At 43.1% G+C, this 18,832-nt stretch overlaps 1 protein-coding gene across 5 annotated transcripts in view; it reads right to left on the bottom strand.

Moving 5' to 3' along the window:
• LOC126997061 (dual specificity calcium/calmodulin-dependent 3',5'-cyclic nucleotide phosphodiesterase 1A-like) overlaps window positions 1–18,832 on the bottom strand; it is a 191,899-nt gene that overhangs the window by 10,649 nt on the left and 162,418 nt on the right. For all 5 annotated transcript variants that reach the window (XM_050858099.1, XM_050858102.1, XM_050858103.1 and 2 more), the window contains 2 exons: window positions 10,261–10,404; window positions 8,793–8,901 (listed from right to left, as the gene is read on the bottom strand). In XM_050858099.1, the coding sequence (XP_050714056.1) occupies window positions 8,793–8,901; window positions 10,261–10,404 (253 nt within the window). The remainder of the gene's footprint in view (window positions 1–8,792; window positions 8,902–10,260; window positions 10,405–18,832) is intronic.

The following is an 18,832-nucleotide window of genomic DNA, read 5'->3' as shown; positions in this document are numbered from 1 at the left end:
AATACTTGATAAACAAAACGAAATATGCAGTCCAGTGAGTAAAGGAAGAAGAAGACAAAGAAGAAGAAGAAGAAGAAATAAAAGACAACGATGACGACGACGAGGATGATCAAGGAAAGTAGAAGGAAATGGAATGACGTGAGAAAAAAATAAGCCCCATCATCTCCTCCCACACGAGTCATACTCAAATCACACCACGCAGGCCCTCCGTCACGCAATCTATATTATGTATTGTAACTCTCCTCACGCTACCCTTCCCTGTCCACGTCTACGCTCTCTCTCTCTCTCTCTCTCTCTCTCTCTCTCTCTCTCTCTCTCTCTCTCTCTCTCTCTCTCTCTCACACACACACACACACACACACACACACACACACGGTTAAATAGATAGACGGATAGAAAAATTATTGGGCACAGAATAAAAATAAACGAGTGATATTTGTTTCTAAGGTTGTTATTATGTATTTGCAACTGTTTTGACTTTTCAGTGTAAAAAAAAAAAAATGGCATGCAAGACAGTGCTGTTAAAAAAATATTATAACTGTCTTTCCATATGACTGAGTACTTCGAGGAGAAAAAATGAAGACGGGGAAGAAGATGAACAGTAGGAAGAGGAGACGCAAGATTAAGAAAGGTGAGAAAGGATAATAATGAAGAAGAACAACGGCAATAACAAGAAGAAAGAAGAGGGAAATAAGAAAAAAGGAGAAAAGAAAGCTGAAGGATAAAGGAAAGAAGAAAGAAAGGAGAAGAGAAAACACGGCAAATACGTAGAAGAGAAAAGTGAATAGAATCGAGAGAAAAAAGAAAAAACAGCTGAAGGACGACAGCGATGAAGGAGGAGGAAGAACAGGTGGAGGAAAAGTAATACGAATTTAAGAAAAAAACAACAAAAAACATAGAAAGGGAGAGAAAAGGAGAGGAGCAACTGCATAATATAGCGAAAACCACAGCAGCGTGACTTTACTCTTTACTTAGACTCATTATTTGGCGACCCGTTCGTGATGAAGAGAAAGAAAGTAGGCGACCGAGTGTGTGGGGAAGGACGTCAGCAGTCTCAATCACCACGACCAGTAGGGGGGTGTAAGGGGGAGGCAGGGGGGGAGGGGGTGTAGAAAGGGCGATGGGGAAACAGAGAGTAAGAGGAGGGGAGGACATGGGGAGGAAGGAGGTGAATAGGGGAGTGAAAGTCAAGGGGGAAAAAACAGGGAGAAAGGGAGGATCAGGGGAGGAAATGGGGAGGTAGGGGGCAATTGGGGAAGAGGAAAAGAGTCAGTCCATGGAAGTATTGGGAAGGCAAGAGGGTGAAAGGGGTGAAGGAGTGAAGAGCCAACATGGGGGAAGCGGGTAGTAAGAGGATCAGGGGAGGAAATGGGGAGGTAGGAGGCGAATGGGGGAGAGTAAAATAGCTCAAACAGTCAAAGGAAGAGAAAACGCCATTGGGGGTAAAGTTGAAAAATGCCGACTAATTCATCAAAAAGGATCGTGAATAGCATGAAATTAGCAAAGGGAAAAGGCTGTGGCATTACGGACCAGCAGAGTCGGATACCAGCGATGACACAGCAAGAAGGGGAGAGAAAGGATAAGACGAGACGAGTTTGTGAAAAGAGATCGTTGCATACACAGAAATGGGAGGCAAAAGAGGGAAAGAGGAGACACTCAGAACACAGCAGGGAATGAGAAGAGTAAAACACGACACTAGTTAATAAATAAAATGTATGTGTTAATAAATAAAGTGTATGTGGACACCTCTCCCCCCGAAAAATAAAGTCTTGAATACCGTCGCCATTTGCTAAACCTAGTTCTTCCTTTCCGATTTAGGTCCTCTCTGCTCCCTGCTGGCAAATGGAAAAAAATGAGACAACCAGCACAGCCCCCCCCCTAGCTCAGTGTAATATAAGGAGAACGAAAAGCAACATTAGTGAGGGAAAAGGTGAATGCCGATAAAAATAGAGGAGGTAGGAAGCGAAAGATGTTAAAAAAAAAAAGATTACCAGCACAGTCAGGGTTCTAAGGAGACACAGCAGGGGGACGCAAGTGACGCAAGTTTGTTAAAAGAGTCTTGAATGCCATCGTCTTGTTAACCGCTAATGCTCTCTCTCCACCGCCTTTCGATTCTCTCAGTCCTCGGTGCATGCTCTCCATCGCTCAATTACCATCAGGCGTCCATTCATCCGGTAAAGTGGTCCAATTACAACGAGGTATACGATGGAGAACTGATGTAAAGGTTAGGCCATTTACCGCTTCCTCCTCCTCCTCTTCCTCCTTTTCCTACCGCCCCCGCCTCTTCTCCTATGAAACTCAGGTTAAGTTTTTAAGAGCACGTTTTAAGTCGCTTCTTGCGCGACACTTAAACAAATTTTATGGTGATTTTTATTACAGATGATCCTTCTTCCTCCTCCTACTATTACTAATCCTCGTCCTCGTCGTCGCCATCCTCCTCCTCTTTCTTCTCAAACATTCGGAAATTATGGGGATTTCAAGTGCCTCTACATCGAATCACGACACATTCCTCGTCCAGATCATTATCCAGCCGACATACTAGATGTTAGATCTGGCCTGGTATTCGTGGCTGGCTCTGACCTCATACGCGACTGATTTAGTAAAAAAAAAAAAAAAAAAAAAAAGAGAGGTGGATGCGCTCGCTACTTGATATGTTTCAGTATCAGATCTGAGAACGCGTTGGCAGAAAACACGTCCAAGATAGATCATATAAAAAAGTCGAATTCCCTCTTGCACGTGAACCCTATGGAAGTTGAGATCAATCAAATTTCACTCTTACAGAGAGCTCGTGGAACGTCTTTAATTAAAAATATAAAATTTAGAAATAGACAGAACAAGAGTTCCCGTGAAAACTAGGAGAGCAAATGGTACAGCGGATCCGCCGTGGATAACCACCGAAGTGAAGGGGCAATAAGCTTAAAAAAATGACGAATTGATCAAATCACTTGAGGCGGTGGCCGAGTGGTCAGCGTGCTGGCGTGGTGAGCCCGAGGACCTTGGTTCGAGGCCCACCCGTACAAGCTAATAATTTTACAGCCATCGCTGAATGGTGGAAGATAACTCATGGGCTATCCATGATCTTCAATCAACCCCAACTTCATTGACTTCGTTTAAGGTGCTACCAGGGCTAAGCAAGTCATGTAAAAACGGCAGCTGCTACTCATAAAATTGGCCTGCGTCACTAACGGGCTGGGGTTGTCCAAGAGGCCCCTCAAGAAAACCTACCGGCGTTATTGGTAGCACATAAAAAAAAGTCAGCACTGTAATAGTCCAACATGCTTTTTGTTGCCTGATCTTCCATGTTCCTCCTCCTCCTCCTCCTCCTCCTCCTCCTCCTCCTGCTCCTCGTCTTTCTTCTGACGTAAGTGAAGTGCGCAAGAATCACGGAGACATCTTTAATCTCATTCACGATATCATTTGCGTGTCCAGAATGAGGGGAATTAAGGTATATTTAGCAACACACACACACACACACACACACACACACACACACACACACACACAGGGGGAGAGGTATATTAGGAAGAGGAAGAAGAGGAAAAAGAGGGAGAAAGTGAAGAAGACGAAGAAGAAATATAAGAGGAGGAGGAGATGGAGGACGAAAAAAGGGAGAAAGACGAAGAAGAGAAGGGAGAAGAGGAGGAGGAGGAGGAGGAGAAGGAGGAAGAAGAAATGAGGAGGAAGAAGAAGAAGAAGAAGAAGAAGAAGAAGAAGAAGAAGAAGAAGAAAAAACAAACAAGAAAGAAGAGGAAGAAGAAGAAAAAAGAGAAGAAGAAGAAGAAAACAATAGCGACACCCACAACAAAGACAACGAAGCAAAAAAAAAAAAAAAAAAGAAAGATGGAAAGAAAGAAAGAAAGAAAGAAAGAAAGAAAGAAAACTGGATCAAAAGCATATCAAAAAACCAAAGAAAAAAAATTCAGGTAAACTAACAAAAAACAAAACAAAAACACACCACTTCTTCACCCTTAAGAAAATAAAAGACGATAAAAAGAAAAAAAAACAAGAACAATGAACCAAGAATTTCATAATGCCGTAACTTTATCAGAGAGCGAGAAGAGGCAGAGTTTTCGGTGTTGTTATGAAATTCTTCCACTAAACGTTACCGAGTTGATGCAAGGAAAAAGAACGTGCCTGAGGGATGGGGGAGGAAAGAAGGAAGGAAGGAAAGAGAAGGGAAAGGAAGAGAAGGGTAAGGATGGGAAGGGAGGGAAAGGGAAAGGATTAGAATGGATGAGATGGAAAGTTAAGTGATGGGAAGGGTTGGGAAGGGAAGGGAAGGAAAGGAAAGGAAAGGAAAGGGAAGGGAAGGAAAAGAAAGGAAAGGGAATGGAAGGGAGGGGAAGGAAAAGGAAGAGAAGGGAAAGCAAGGGAAGGAAATTAAATGAAATGGAAAGAAATGGAAGGAAATGCAAGGAAAGGAAAGGCCAGGAGAGGAAAGAAAAGGTTTAGAGAAGGGAAGGGAAAGGAAGAAAATGGAAGGTAAGATAAGAGAGAGGAACGAAGTAAAATGAAAGGGAAAGGAAGATAAAGAAAAGGAGAGGAAAGGTAAGGAAAGGAAAGGTGAGAAAACGAAAGAGCAAGAGCAAGGAAAATGAAAGGAAGGAAGGAAATATGGAGGAAGGAAAGGGGGATCGAGGTAAGGAAGGAAGGAAGAAAGAAAGAAAGGAAGGAAGGAAAGAAGGAAGGAAGGAAGAAAAGAAGGAAGGAAGGGAGGGAAGGGAGAAAGGAAAGGAGGTAATGAAGGAAGGAAGGAAGGAAGGAAGGAAGGAAAGGAAGGAGGTAAGGAAGGATGGAGGTAAGGAAGGAAGGAAGGAAGGAAAGGAAGGAGGTAAGGAAGGATGGAGGTAAGGAAGGAAGGAAGGAAGGAAGGAAGGAAGGAAGGAAGAAAGAAAGGAAGGAAGGAAGAAATTAAGGAAGGAGGTAAGGAAGGAAGGAATAAGGAAGGAAGAAATGAGGGCATGACAACAGACCAAGGGCAGGGAATTGTTCAAGGCGTAAAACTGCGTGATTACAAAAGGATAAAAAACGAAACTGCCCAGAAAATTGAATAAAACGAAACCAAACGAGCCAAAACTACCACCACTACCACTACCACCACTACCACTACTACTACTACTACTACTACTACTACTACTGCTACAAAAAAACTTTATAAACAAAATGAATTATTGTCTTTTTATGAACGACATTTTTTTTTCATTTTTTCTCCTTTGGGTAAGATATTAATAGAGTCACCCGCGGCCTCTCCTCCTCCTCCTCCTCCTCTTCCTTCCCTTCTATCGACCTTCCTTCCTCCCATTTACCTCCCACGTCCCCGCGTTATGATCCTTCTGCACCCACGATTGATGTTACCTCCTTCGCCAACTTGCCCTCCTCCTCCTCCTCTCACCTTCCTCCCTTCCGTCATTCCCTCCCTCCTCCTCCTTCGCTTTCGTTCCCTTCTCGAGACCTCAAATTAAGCCCACGCATCTTTTTTTTCCTCCTCCTCCTCCTCCTCCTCTTCCTCCTCCTCCTCCTCCTCCTCCTTCTCCGCTTCCTCTTGCCTAATCTTTCTTCTGCTCTTGTTTGTAATTACTCCTTTTTTTCGTTTTAGTTTATTTACGCATAGTTTTGTAAATGAATTATCTACGTTTCTCTGCTTGATTTTCTATCTTTCTCTATTTTTTCTTCTATTTCTTCTTCCCTCTCCTTCTTTTCCTTGTTCCTTGCTCTTATCTTCATCCTCTTATTGCTCTTTCTCCCTTCTTATCTCTTCTCCGTTTATTTCTTCGTTTGGTTCTATCGTTTATATATTTTCCTTCTATTTCTCCTTTCCTTTCCTTCTTTTTCTTGCATCCATCCTCTCATCTTCATCCTCTTACTCCTCTTTCTCCCTGCCAGCCTAATCTTCTTCGTTTATCTCTGCTTTTCGTTCTCTTCCTCCTCCTCCTCCTCCTCCTCGTCTTCCTCCTCATCAGTCGTGGTAAATCACTTTCATTTATCGCTTCTTTCAATCGTTCTGTATGTCACTCGCAACCTCTCTCTCTCTCTCTCTCTCTCTCTCTCTCTCTCTCTCTCTCTCTCTCTCTCTCTCTCTCTCTCTCTCTCTCTCTCTCTCTCTCTCTCTCTCTCTCTCTCTCTCTCTCTCTCTCTCTCTCTCTCAAGGATCTGCAATTTCACCGGTGACTTCCCTTCGTCTTTTGCGTCGTTATCGTCGTCTGCGTCGCGTTACAAAAAGTCAAATGAGCGATTTAACCAAACACGAGAAAAAAAATATTACTAGCGACCATGAAAAAGCAAAAACATACACACGAAAACATTAACTTGCCATGCGAATAAAAACGAGACAATAATTAAGGGAAGAACTACATGGAATTCTTTACTTCTTTACGTTTTCTTACAGCCTAATCAGTAAACACACCGTTCCGTCCTCTTCCCTGAACACGAGGGGGAAAAAATAATATCTTTCGACTATGAAAAAACACACATAAGAAGACGTCAACTTGCCATGAGAATAATAACGAAACAAAAAGCAAAGAAAGATCTACATGTATTTATCTTACTTTTTACACATTCCTTACTGCCTCGTCGTGCCCTTCCGTCCCCTTACTTGTTGCTGTGAATGTCGAAGCAAGATATCTTTGGCCCACGCGAAAAATAACGAGACAAAGAGTAAAGGGGCAATTACACTGGGCAAATTTTCCGTGGATCTTCAGTCAAACCACGATTTCCGCTGGCGTGATTCTCATATTTCCGTGGTTTTCTGACGTGTCCACGATCTTCCAAAGCTACGGTAGATTTCACCAAAGGAAGACTGCATTACTCACCATCATCATCATCAGCAATAACAAGAAACAAATGAAAATCACGCCTTCGGAAATCGTGGTTTGACTGAAGATTCACGGAGAATTTGCCCAGTGTAATAGCCCCTTCAGGAAACATCTACGTCAACTTCTCTCTTTATTACATTTTCTTGCAAGCTCCTCATGGCTTTTCCTCTCATTACTCGTTGCCGTGAGTGTCGCCGCACGATATCTTTGGCCCACGCGAATGATAACGAAACCAAGAGTAAGGAAACATGTACGTAAACTTCTTTCTTTATTACATTTTCTTACAAGCTCCTCATGGCTTTTCCTCTCATTACTCGTTGCCGTGAGTGTCGCCGCATGGTGCTTTGGCTCACGCGAAGTCCAGAAGCCGCGGACAAAGCGACTCCGTGCACGCGAAGCACCTTTAAGCCGCGCTGATGTAGGTGTGCGGGTGCGTCTTTTTGCTGCCACGCATAATTTGGTGAGAGAATAACACGGGTACAAATGCCTTTTTTTCATTTCTTTCTACTGCATCACGAAGGGTTTTACACAGTACGAGTTTCTGCTTTTACAGTGGAAGAAAATATAAAAGCAGCGAGTTGATTTTATAATGGTGTGTTCGTCAGACATTTGGGATTTTGCTTTTCTTTTTCCCGGATTATAGAGTTTTGTGATAGATAAGCGAACATTAACATTTCGGTATCGGTACAGGTTAGGGCTCAAAGCGAGTCCGAATCCCTTAATGTATAGATAACTGGATTGACACATAAGTAAATGAACATACTTTTACATAATTTCTTTTTACTTTCATCTACTTTTTACTTTTCTTACTTGTATGAGCGTCAGGGCTTCTGCATGTAATTCTATCCTTTCTATATCTTCCTCCTATTTCTTCTTCCCTTTCCTTCTCTTCCTTTATCCTTGCTCTCATCTTCATCCTTTTACTCCTCTTTCTCCCTTCCTTTGTTTATCTCTTCTTTTCCTTCTCCTCCTCCTTCTCCTCTTTTTTTTTTTTTTTTTTTTTTTTACACAGCATACAGTTTAGTGAGATCTGTACTACTATCTCTGTACGACTATTATCTGTACTACTATTTCTTTACTACTATTATCTGTACTACTATTTCTGTACTACTATTATCTGTACGACTATTATCAGCCAGGGTTTGGTGTGGTACGACCCCCTCTGTGTTGCGCTATTTACTGGGGAAGAGAACACACGAGCACAAGCCATTTTCCCTGCTGCCAAAGTCACGTTGAAGATTTAATGTGTTCATGAGACAAATCTATACTCAGGCCTGACTTCCTCGCACCTCGTAGACTATACTTAAATAAACTACAAATACTCATAAGTGTTTTTTTATGACTCTATCAAGCCACTTAATGAATTCTGTGAAGCAGGAGACGTGATTGAACTTTTTTTTTCTTTCTTCCCTTCATTCCTTATTTTGGATAGATCTATTTGTTTGTCTATTCACATATCTCGTTTACCTCCCTTTCTATACTTTTTTTTTTCATATTTCTCTTTATTTTTCTGGCCTGTCTTTCCTATACATTCTTTCTTGATTCCTTTACTTCTTCCCTCCTTCCTCTTTCCTCATCTATATCTATCTATCTATATTCCTTTATCTCCTTTGCCTCTTTCTTTAATTGAGTTTTCGCCTCCTCTTCCTACATTTTCTTTTTCTAGTCTTTCACTATATTGTTTCTTGGTTTCTTTCTTATATCCTTCCTTCCTTCCTATTTCCTCATCTCTATATCTATTTATTTACCTCATTTGCCTTCTTTTCTTTTACTTTTCATTCAATCTTCCTGTGTTTCTTTGTCCTGCTCTTTCCCTGCATTCTTACTTGATTCCTTCCTTCCTTCCTTTCTTCTTCCCTTTTTTCCTATTTTTTCATCTTTCCCTCTTCCCTAGACCCAATACGAAACAAGTCAATCTTCAGCACTGCCACCTCCTCCTCCCTCCGCCCTGCTGCCCCTGGAGAAGGTTTATTTACTTACCTTCAGGATACGTGTGACCTCCGGGGGAAGCTGGAGGAAGGTGGCGGAGGAGAGGCGTCTGTAGATGCGCTCCACGAAGATGCCGGCGCGAATAGCATTAGCCACCGACCTGCACAATAAAAGGGGTCAAGATTGCGCCCTAAATACCGCTCAGGAAACATATAACACTAATAAGGTCACTGATAACATCCACGCTATCAAAATTACACCCTAGACGGCGCTGTCGGTAAACATATGACACTAAAAAGGTCACTGATAACACTTACACTACCAAAATTACACCCTAGATTGTGATGTCGGTAAACATATAACACTAATAAGGTCACTGATAACACCTACAATATCAAAACTACACAGCGAAGTAAAGTTTAATGGATACTAACTCTGCCTGCCATGTTTCGTAAGGAGAGCTGATCAGGACTCTACTCAGTTGAATCTTGGTTTCTCAAAGTAAACATATAACACTAAGAAAGGCTACTGCTATCACCTACACTATCAAAATTACACATGAAGTAAAGTTTAAGGAATGTTAACTCTCCCTGACATGTTTCGTAATGAGAAGAAAGACTGATTAGGATGCTACGTAATCACAACAGTAAAATCCTCCTGTCAACATCTACACTATCAAAATTACACAATAAAGTAAAGTTTAAGGGATGTTAACTCCACCTGACATGTTTCGTAATGAGAAGAAAGACTGATTAGGACGCTACGTAATCATATAACACTAAAAAGCTTCCTGTCAACACCTATACTTTCAAAATTACATGATAAAGTTAAGGGGTGCTAACTCTCCCTGGCATGTTTCTTAAGAAGGGTGACTGATCAGGATTCTACCCATCTGAATCTTGGCTTCTCGTAACTATATAGCAGTAGAAAGGTCGCTCATAACTCCTCACTATCAAAATTACACAATGAAGTAAAGTTAAAGGGACGCTAACTCTCCCTGGCGTGTTTCCAAAGAAGGGTCGCGAACAAGACTCTTTACTCGGCTTTTCGTCGGTCTAGATGACGCTGAGTAAACATATAACACTAAAAAGGTTCCTGACTATCAAAATAACACAGTGTAGTAAAGTTTAAGGGGTGCTAACTCTACCTGGCGTGTTTCCTAAGAAGGGTCGCGAGCAGGACTCTTTACTCACCTGAATCTCGGCTTTTCGTCGGTCTAGATGACGCTGAGTAAACATATAACACTAAAACGGTTCCTCACTATCAAAATAACACAGTGTCGTAAAGTTTAAGGGGTGCTAACTCTACCTGGCGTGTTACGTAAGGAGAAGGGGGACTGATCAGTACTCTATCCACCTGAATCTCGGCTTTTCGTCGGTCTAGATGACGCTGAGTAAACATATAACACTAAAACGGTTCCTGACTATCAAAATAACACAGTGTCGTAAAGTTTAAGGGGTGCTAACTCTACCTGGCGTGTTACGTAAGGAGAAGGGGGACTGATCAGTACTCTACCCACCTGAATCTTGGCTTCTCGTCAGTCTTCCTGCGCGAGGTGTTGAGTTGCCGCGTGAAGGTCGAGGCGAGCCACTCCCTCACCTCCTGCGGCACCGCGTCAGGCTCCACCTCCGACAGCTCGTCCTCCTCGTCCCCGACATGGCGCCTGTGGTGGAGGGACACACACACCACCGTCACTCACTCTCCCGCTTCCTCCCTTCCCGCCAAGGACCTGTTAGTGTGCTGTCGACGCCTCGTAGTCTTCTCCAGCGTGTCGCCTGCCCTGTTGTCTCCAAAATTTGCTCTACAGGCGTTTCGTGGCCCTCAGATGCAAAGACAATGATATATAGTAAAGGTTTAAGGTGTGGACTACTTACTCTTGGCGGCAGTAAATTACCCTTCAATACCTGAGATGCTGCTACTTGTTGGCTCCAAAAATTTGCTCTACAGGCGTTTCGTGGTCCTCAAATGCAAAGACAATGATATATAGCAAAGGTTTAGGGTGTGGACTACTTACTCTTGGCGGCAGTAAATTACCCTTCAATACCTGAGAGGCTGCTGCGTCTTCCCCTTCTAACTTTTCGGCTCCAAAAACTTGCTCTACAGGGGTTTCGTGGCCCTCAGATGCAAAGACAATGATACATAGCAAAGGTGTGGCCTACTCTTGGCGGCAGTAATTTACCCTTCAATACCGGAGATGCTTCTACGTCTTCCCCTGCTAACTTGTCGGCTCCAAGAATTTGCTCTACAGGGGTTCCGTGTCCCTCAAATGTAACAACAATGATATATAGCAATGATTTAAGATGTGGATTACTCTTGTCGGCAATAACAAACTCTTTAATGCCTGAGATGCTGATAGTGTTCCCCTTTTATAACGGCTTACTTGATGGCCCCAAAAATTTGCTATACATGCGTTCCGTGGCCTTCAAATACAACGACAGTGACATAGCAAAGACTTAAGGTGTAGATTACTGAAATACTCTTCATTACCCGAGATACTGATACGTGTTTCCCTTCTAACAATACCAGTTTAAACTAACCAAGGCCTTCGGAATATACTGAACTCGAACTTTTTTAACTGGGATACGAGACTCTTCTGTATCTGATTGGTATCCCTCCTTACTTGCTCTACTGGACATACGTGGTTCCTAACAGCGATTACGGTGTTCCATAAGAAAATATTAAGCTCCTAACTACTCCTAAACCCTCAGATCTACTGCTAATGACAATCAGAGCCATAGAAAAGGAGAGTTTGGCTAATTTATGCCCTTGAACCGACTCCTGTAAAAAATATAAAATCATCGTAGGCGCCTTGTTACCAAAAGAGCCACGTGAAAGTCAAACTGATGTTGATACAGTAGTGTTTTTTTCTGCCCTCGGTACGTCTTCGAGATCTTGACGACACCTGGAGAACAACAACAACAAAAAGTATCAGCATCAATTCGAATTTTCGAGCGGTTCTTGTAGTAATAACATGGCGCCCGTGAGGAAGATGACCAGACTCTCTTGTTTTATAACCCCGATGACAACGTGGTGACTTCGAAATACACCCTAAGACGCTCGTAAGGGTGCCCAGGGATGATGACCAAGACGCAAAACATAAATACGCTTTGATTGCAAGGGGTTGGCTGCGGCTTGTCCTGCTAATATTCTGCAGAGTTGTTATGTGGGAAATCTTTCTGGTGATATGAGAGATGTTTGTGCGGGTGGATATATATATCTTCTCTCTCTCTCTCTCTCTCTCTCTCTCTCTCTCTCTCTCTCTCTCTCTCCTACATATAAATTGAAATCAATGAACATTAATGAACGCAGGAACTAACAAAGGTTAAGCACAATTAGTAACAAAAAACATGTACCAATAAACCAGAAAAAAACCCCAATCAATATCAAAGAAAAAAAGCGAATTAATCCATTAAGAAAATAACAAAACACCTAAATAATAATGAAAACAAAAAATGCTGAGCACTATAAAGGAATGAAGGCAAAATAGACTATGATAGATAACACACATAAATAAAACTAAACTGAAATAAAAAAATAAAACATAACAATATTTCCACTCGTCATTCCTACACTCGGTTGCGAAAGCCAGCCTATGCAATCCAGTGACGAGCGGAGGAGGGGGAGTGGCGTTTAATAAGAGCCGCTGATTCGTCACTCTCAGACCTACTTCTTTCTGGGCGTGGTGGAGGGGGAGGCAGGGGGGGAGTCGGGGGAGTCTTCGTCTGTGCCCCCCATCCTTCGTTTGTGAGTCGAGATTTCCAGTTGTAGGTCGTCCAGGAAGGAAAGGAAGAGCTGTGTACACTTCTAGAGAGGTGGCCACAGCGCATCGAATCCTCGTTTAGTATTTTCCAAGGTTTTCAGTTTTGCAAATCCTCCACGTGGAAAAGAGAGATGTATTTCCAGAGAGGTGATGAGGGTGCAGAATGTCCTCCTTCTGCCTTCATTTGCCGTTATGCCACGCCGTTCATTGCCTTAACGACCACAGTTAGTCTTCTTCAGGGTTTTCAGTCGTAGGTCGCAGGCCGTCGACGAAGAAGTAAAGGAAAAGTCGTGTTTCTAGAGTCCTCCTTTTGCCTTCATTTCCCGTTCATGCCCCGAGATTCACTGCCTTCACGACCACGTTCAGTCTTATTCAGGGTTTTCAGTTCCAAGTCGCCCACGAAGTCGTAAAAGAAAAAGTCGAGTTTCTAAAGAAGTGAAAACAGCAAAGAGAGTCCTCCTCCTGCTTTCATTTCCCGTTCATGCACCGTCACTTATTGCCTTCACGACCACGTTCAGTCTTGTTCAAGGTTTTCAGTTCCAAGTCGCCCACGAAGTCGTAAAAGAAAAAGTCGAGTTTCTAAAGAAGTGAAAACAGCATAGAGCGTCCTCCTCCTGCCTTCATTTCCCGTTCATGCACCGTCACTTATTGCCTCTACGACCACGTTCAGTCTTGTTCAAGGTTTTCAGTTGCAGGTCGTCCACGAAGTACGAGTAGAAGAAAAAATCGTGTTTCTAGAGAGGCGACGACAGTATCGAGAACCGTTTCGCTGCCTTCATTTCCCGGCCCTGCAGCGTCACCGCCGTCACGACCACGTTTATTTTTATCCACTTTTCTGATGCGTCATTTTCTCGTTCTCTTGATGCTTCTTCTTTCAGGGTAGAGTTTCTCGTGCACTAAAAAACACGCACACACATACACACATGAATATTCCCATTTATAATTGCTTATAATTCTCTTTCATGGCATTAAATAGCGGAAAAAAATCGACTAGACGAAGATAAAATTAATATAAAGTCCTTTGAGAGATTCTTAGTTGATTTCTCTGCACACGATTCACTGTTTTAATATTTATTTTGAAGCAGCACAGCCCGTACGCCAATACTCCTATGCGGAAAAGTAAGGAAAAATGTCTTTGTATTTTTTTTCCAGTGCACAACCCGCAGGTTAACACAAACAGCAAACGCCCTGGAGCGGCCAACCAGTGGATGTGTGCAAACAAACATTAACTCGGAAGGAACATCATTTCTTTTAGCTTGCCTCGGGTTTTGTTTGCATTACGATGAAGGCAAATAAAAAAGGTTAAGTAAAAAACTAAGTAATTTCGCATAAAACGTTACCAGGACACGCATATCCTCTATTAACCTGCTTCATATATTTTTACATCGGCAGGTTACAACTCATTTCAGTACCTCGGATTAACTTTCCTTATTTTCCGCTCATTCTTTACGAGGATAAGTAACAAACTACGAAATTTCGCACAAAACGTAACCAGGACACGCAGATCTTGTAATAACTTGATTTATATATTTTTCCGTCAGGTTATAACTCACTTCAGTACCTCGGATTATCTTTTCCTTGCTTTCCGTGTAATCTTTTCCAGGATAAGCGACAGTCCAAAGGCAGCAAAAAAGACTACGAGCAACCTACAGTATCATCCTTTCTTCCTCCGTGACTTCGCCAACACAGATCGCGTCTCACCGGGAAAACTCGGCTTGGAAAGTAGCAGCGACACGTCCCAGCAGAAAGCGCGAGGAAGGGACTTGAACCACCTGCATGTTTTAAAGTTGGTCGCAGTGGGCGTTCGGGAAGGTTGAGAAGTTTCGCACAGTGCACAAGCAAACGGCAGCAAAGAACGCTCACAGGGAGGTGCTTCGTTATGATGAGCCAAACTATTACTTTCCCTTCGTCTGCTTATGAATAGGACAGATGGATGTTTCAATCTTGTGCAGTAGATAAGGAGGAATGGTGAGATTGAGGAGAGGAAGAAGGAGGAGGTGGGGAGAGGAAAAGGAGAAGGATGAGGATGAGGAGAAACTGAATATGGAGTAAGATGAGTATGAGAAAGAGGTGGATAGGGATGAGGATAATGATGAGGATGAGGTTGAGGAGGAAAAAGGAGGCACGGGGAGGGGTAGGAGGAGAAGGAAGAGGTGGAATAGGAGAAGGAGAAAGTGGATATTGACAAGAACAGGGACGAGGAAGAGGACGATGAGGATGAGGATTAGGAGGAGGAGAATAAGGAGGAGGAGGAGGAACAGGAGGTACAACTGCACGCACGAAACATTACCTAACAACCAGAGGAAGAGAAGTCACCACGCATTACGAAACAAAACACACAAAAAAAGCGAAAAAAAAACTGATTGACTACAAGCACGCACACACGCCCGGATAATCACCCCCACGCGAAAGATTAAGAGTAACACACACACAAAAAAAACACTCCTTCCTCGGTGCTTTGATCTCACGCACGGCTCCAAAGACACGAAACTCTCCACAGTGACGCTCTTCGCCTTTTCTTCCCCTCGTTTCCTTGCGGGTGTTCAGAAATCACTCAAATTACAAGAGGAGGAGAGGCGCGGAGTGGATGGTGGAGTGTCTGGCGCCTTAGGGATGAAGGGCGCCACGACCGTCATATGGAGGAGGAGGAGGAGGAGGAGGTGGTGGTGAATGAGGAGGAGGAGCTTGTGGCGATCGTCCCCATCTGACCCACATGAAGAGGACGTCACAGTGTAATTCCTCCATTTGCAACAGTGGCACGTCTCTCTCTCTCTCTCTCTCTCTCTCTCTCTCTCTCTCTCTCTCATCAATGCATCGATGCAGCAAATAAAGCGAACAGAATGTTGGCTTCATTAAAAGAAACTTTTTATTCAAGAATAAAGATATAATACTTCCGCTCTACAATAGTTTAGTCAGACCCCACTTGGAATATGCGGTACAGTTCTGGTCTCCCCACCATGCAAAGGGCATTGCTAAATTAGAAGCTGTTCAGCGTCGGGCAACAAAAACGATCCCTGCCTTGCGCAACAAATCCTACGAAGAAAGGCTTTCCACCCTTAAAATGTTCTCTCTTGAGAAACGTCGCCTCCGAGGAAAACTGATCGAATGTTTTAAAATACTTAATGGTTTCACGAATGTAGACAGAACAAAATTGTTTGTGATCGATGGCACTTTGCGAACGAGGAACAATGGCATAAAACTCAAATGTGGACAAGTAAATTCAGACTGCACCAAATTTTTCTTCACCAACGTTGAAGTGCGAGAATGGAATAAGCTCCCACCGTCAGTGGTCCAGTGTAACATGATTGACTCCTTTAAAAACAAGCTCGACCGTCACTTTCTTGAACTTAATATTAACTAGAGTAGAAAAGCAACGTTTTGGAGCCACCTGATTAGTGTAGATTCACTTAGGTTTAAGGACAGACCACCTAGTCTGGACCATGGGGTCTGTGTGGTCTGATTTTCTATGTAAATCTCTCTCTCTCTCTCTCTCTCTCTCTCTCTCTCTCTCTCTCTCTCTCTCTCTCTCTCTCTCTCTCTCTCTCTCTCTCTCTCTCTCTCTCTCTCTCTCTCTCAGTACTAATCTCAGTCTTTTTGTTCCATATTTTTATCTTTAATCTTTCTTCTCAGGCACCGAAGATCTCAGTGACATTGCAGAGCTACTTCCTTCTTGTTACTTTTTTATTCCCAGCTCTGAAATCTGAAGTTGTTTTTATCCTTTGAAATATCAATTATGGTTTTCAATTTGGTATTACTGCTGCTGCTGCTGCTACTACTACTACTACTACTACTACTACTACTACTACTACTTCATGTTACAAGCTATAACAACATGAGAATATAAGAACATGAATCTGCAGGAGACCGGTAGGCCTAGGCAGGGCAACTCCAGTAAACCTAACCCCACCTAACCTCACTATCCATTTTCTTGATCTTCTTGATTTTCTTGATCCTTTTCTTGTAGGTGTGTATCGTATTGGCACTCACAACATGACTGCCAAGCCTGTTCCTCTCATTCACCACTCTTTGGTAAACTAATTCTTGCGCGCGGCGCCGCGTCCAGGACGACGCGGGTTTGCGCCTCGACCGGTGCCACAAGCTGGGACTTTTCAGTCACCGCCGAGTGGCCCAAGACTACCCACATGCTGTGCAGATGATCACCTCTCAACCCGGACTCTAGATTCTAGGATCAAAGTGAGCTCCGGGGGGCAGCATGAGCCAATGCAAGATGGCGCCACTATAAACATTTGCTTGCGCCACAACGGGCTGGGCCATACCATCAGGCCCCTCCAAGCAATTAAGCCTACCGGCGTCATAGGCGAAAACGTAAAAAAAAAAAAAAAAAAAAAAAAAATCTTCCCAACACTGAAGTCCGTCTGCCACATCCCCGCCCAATCCTATAATCTGAAAAGTTCTTCCTGCAGAGAACTAGCGTTCTGATTCATTTTAATTACTCTGCCGATCTTTATATCATCCGCAAAATTTACTAACACCACTGCTAATTCCTGCATCAAATTTTTCAAAATGAATGATAAACAGCAATCAGTGGGGCGCAATATTGGCTATACAGGCAGCGCCACACGTAGCCACTCGGTGACTGTCAAAGCATTGAGTTCAAGTAACAGACTACAGTGCGTAATTGGGCTGGGTAACGTCTGCGTCTACCGCCGCAATTACTTATTTAGGACACCCAGGCTGCCTCTCTAGAAGATCCCGAATGCTCCTGTATATTGCCCACTCAGCATCTTTCTTATTGCTGATGTTAAGCTAATTAGACGACAAATGGAAGTGGCTGATCTGCCCCCTTTTTGAAAATCGGCGTCACATTTGTCACTTTCCACAGGGTAGGCACAAAACCAGAATTTAATGACTTCTGAAAGATATCGGTTAGTGGACTACTTTGAACCTCCTTGCTGCTACTACTACTACTACTACTACTACTACTACTACTACTACTACTACTACTACTACTACTACTACTACTACTACTACAACAACTACTACTACTATTACTACTACAACAACAACTATTACTACTACTACTACTACTTCTGCTATACTACTGCTTTTGCAGCTGGAGCTACTACTACTTCTAAGACTACTACTACTATTACTATGACAACTACCACTATCACTACTATTGCTGTCAACTCCACGTTTCACATACAGGGTCTTGCAAAATACTTCACGATAACATAAAGTGCAAAATTCTAGTTACTCAGTATACTAATGGCCGAAACGTGTGTGCGTTAGGAGAGGGGGGGGGGGGCGATATGTGTACGTGTGTGTGTGTGTGTGTGTGCAACGTTGCCAACTCGTGCGCTATGTCTTCAAAACTCGCCACAAACAACGACTATTACGGTGTGGAGGGAGTAACAGTAGTGGAGTAACGATACGGAGTGAGTGGAACAGTACTGAGGTGGAGGGGAGTGTTGTGTAGTGGAGGGCGGCTAGGGGGGCTGGGGCGCGGGGCGAGGCAGGCTGACAGGGGTGAGGGGAGGGGGGTGTGTCTCATGGGCGCGTGCGGGGCTACGATGTAAGGGGATTAACCTGACCTTGTATCTTCTGTCTCTAGCTTAGTCTCTGCCTCTCTCTGCCACTGCGCCGTGACGTCACTCTGCGGCTCTTGATTCTCTCTGCGCCAAAGATTATGATTTAACAAAAAAACGTAAAACCATCGGACTTAAAGAAAAAAAGGAATGATAAGAACAGCAAACACCTATAAACACAGTCATCTCTTGCCCTCTGCGTAGGTCAAATACTATTATCCATTATTAATAACAGAGTATTTATATGCACATAATACTTCAAAACAGCAACCTTTTTTTCTCTGCGCCGAGGCTCAAGATTCACTAAAAATAACAAAAGCTACTGTACTTTAAAGGGAATAAGGGAATAGAAAAAAAATGACGACATACGCACACACACAGCTATAAATATCCTCTCCCTACTTGTCTGGAAAAAGAAACACTCCCCTTTACGCCTGCAAAACACGTAGCCACAACACCAAAAAACATTACATTTACTTTAGTCGCCCCAGTTATGGCAGAAAAGATACTAGCTATAGAAAACGCAACACCACACAAAAACGAGATTGGCTTCCCATGACATGTTAAAAATGGGTAATTATGTGTATGTTTCTTTTTCTTATTACACGCTCATAGAAAATATATATACTCATGTCACCAATCACAGTTTAGGATTAGTTTCTAAGATGCGGCACCTGAAAGACAAAACAAAACTGGGGTGAGAACTGCAGTCCCCGTCCTGCTGTGGGTATGAGAAAACTTTATTATCATTATTATCTGTACGTGTTTGAGAGAGAGAGAGA

Source organism: Eriocheir sinensis, chromosome 11 (assembly GCF_024679095.1).
Source record: "Eriocheir sinensis breed Jianghai 21 chromosome 11, ASM2467909v1, whole genome shotgun sequence".
Taxonomy (NCBI): domain Eukaryota; kingdom Metazoa; phylum Arthropoda; class Malacostraca; order Decapoda; family Varunidae; genus Eriocheir; species Eriocheir sinensis.
The sequence above is the reverse complement of the archived record's forward strand: the minus strand, read 5'-3'. Positions and strand labels throughout refer to the sequence as shown.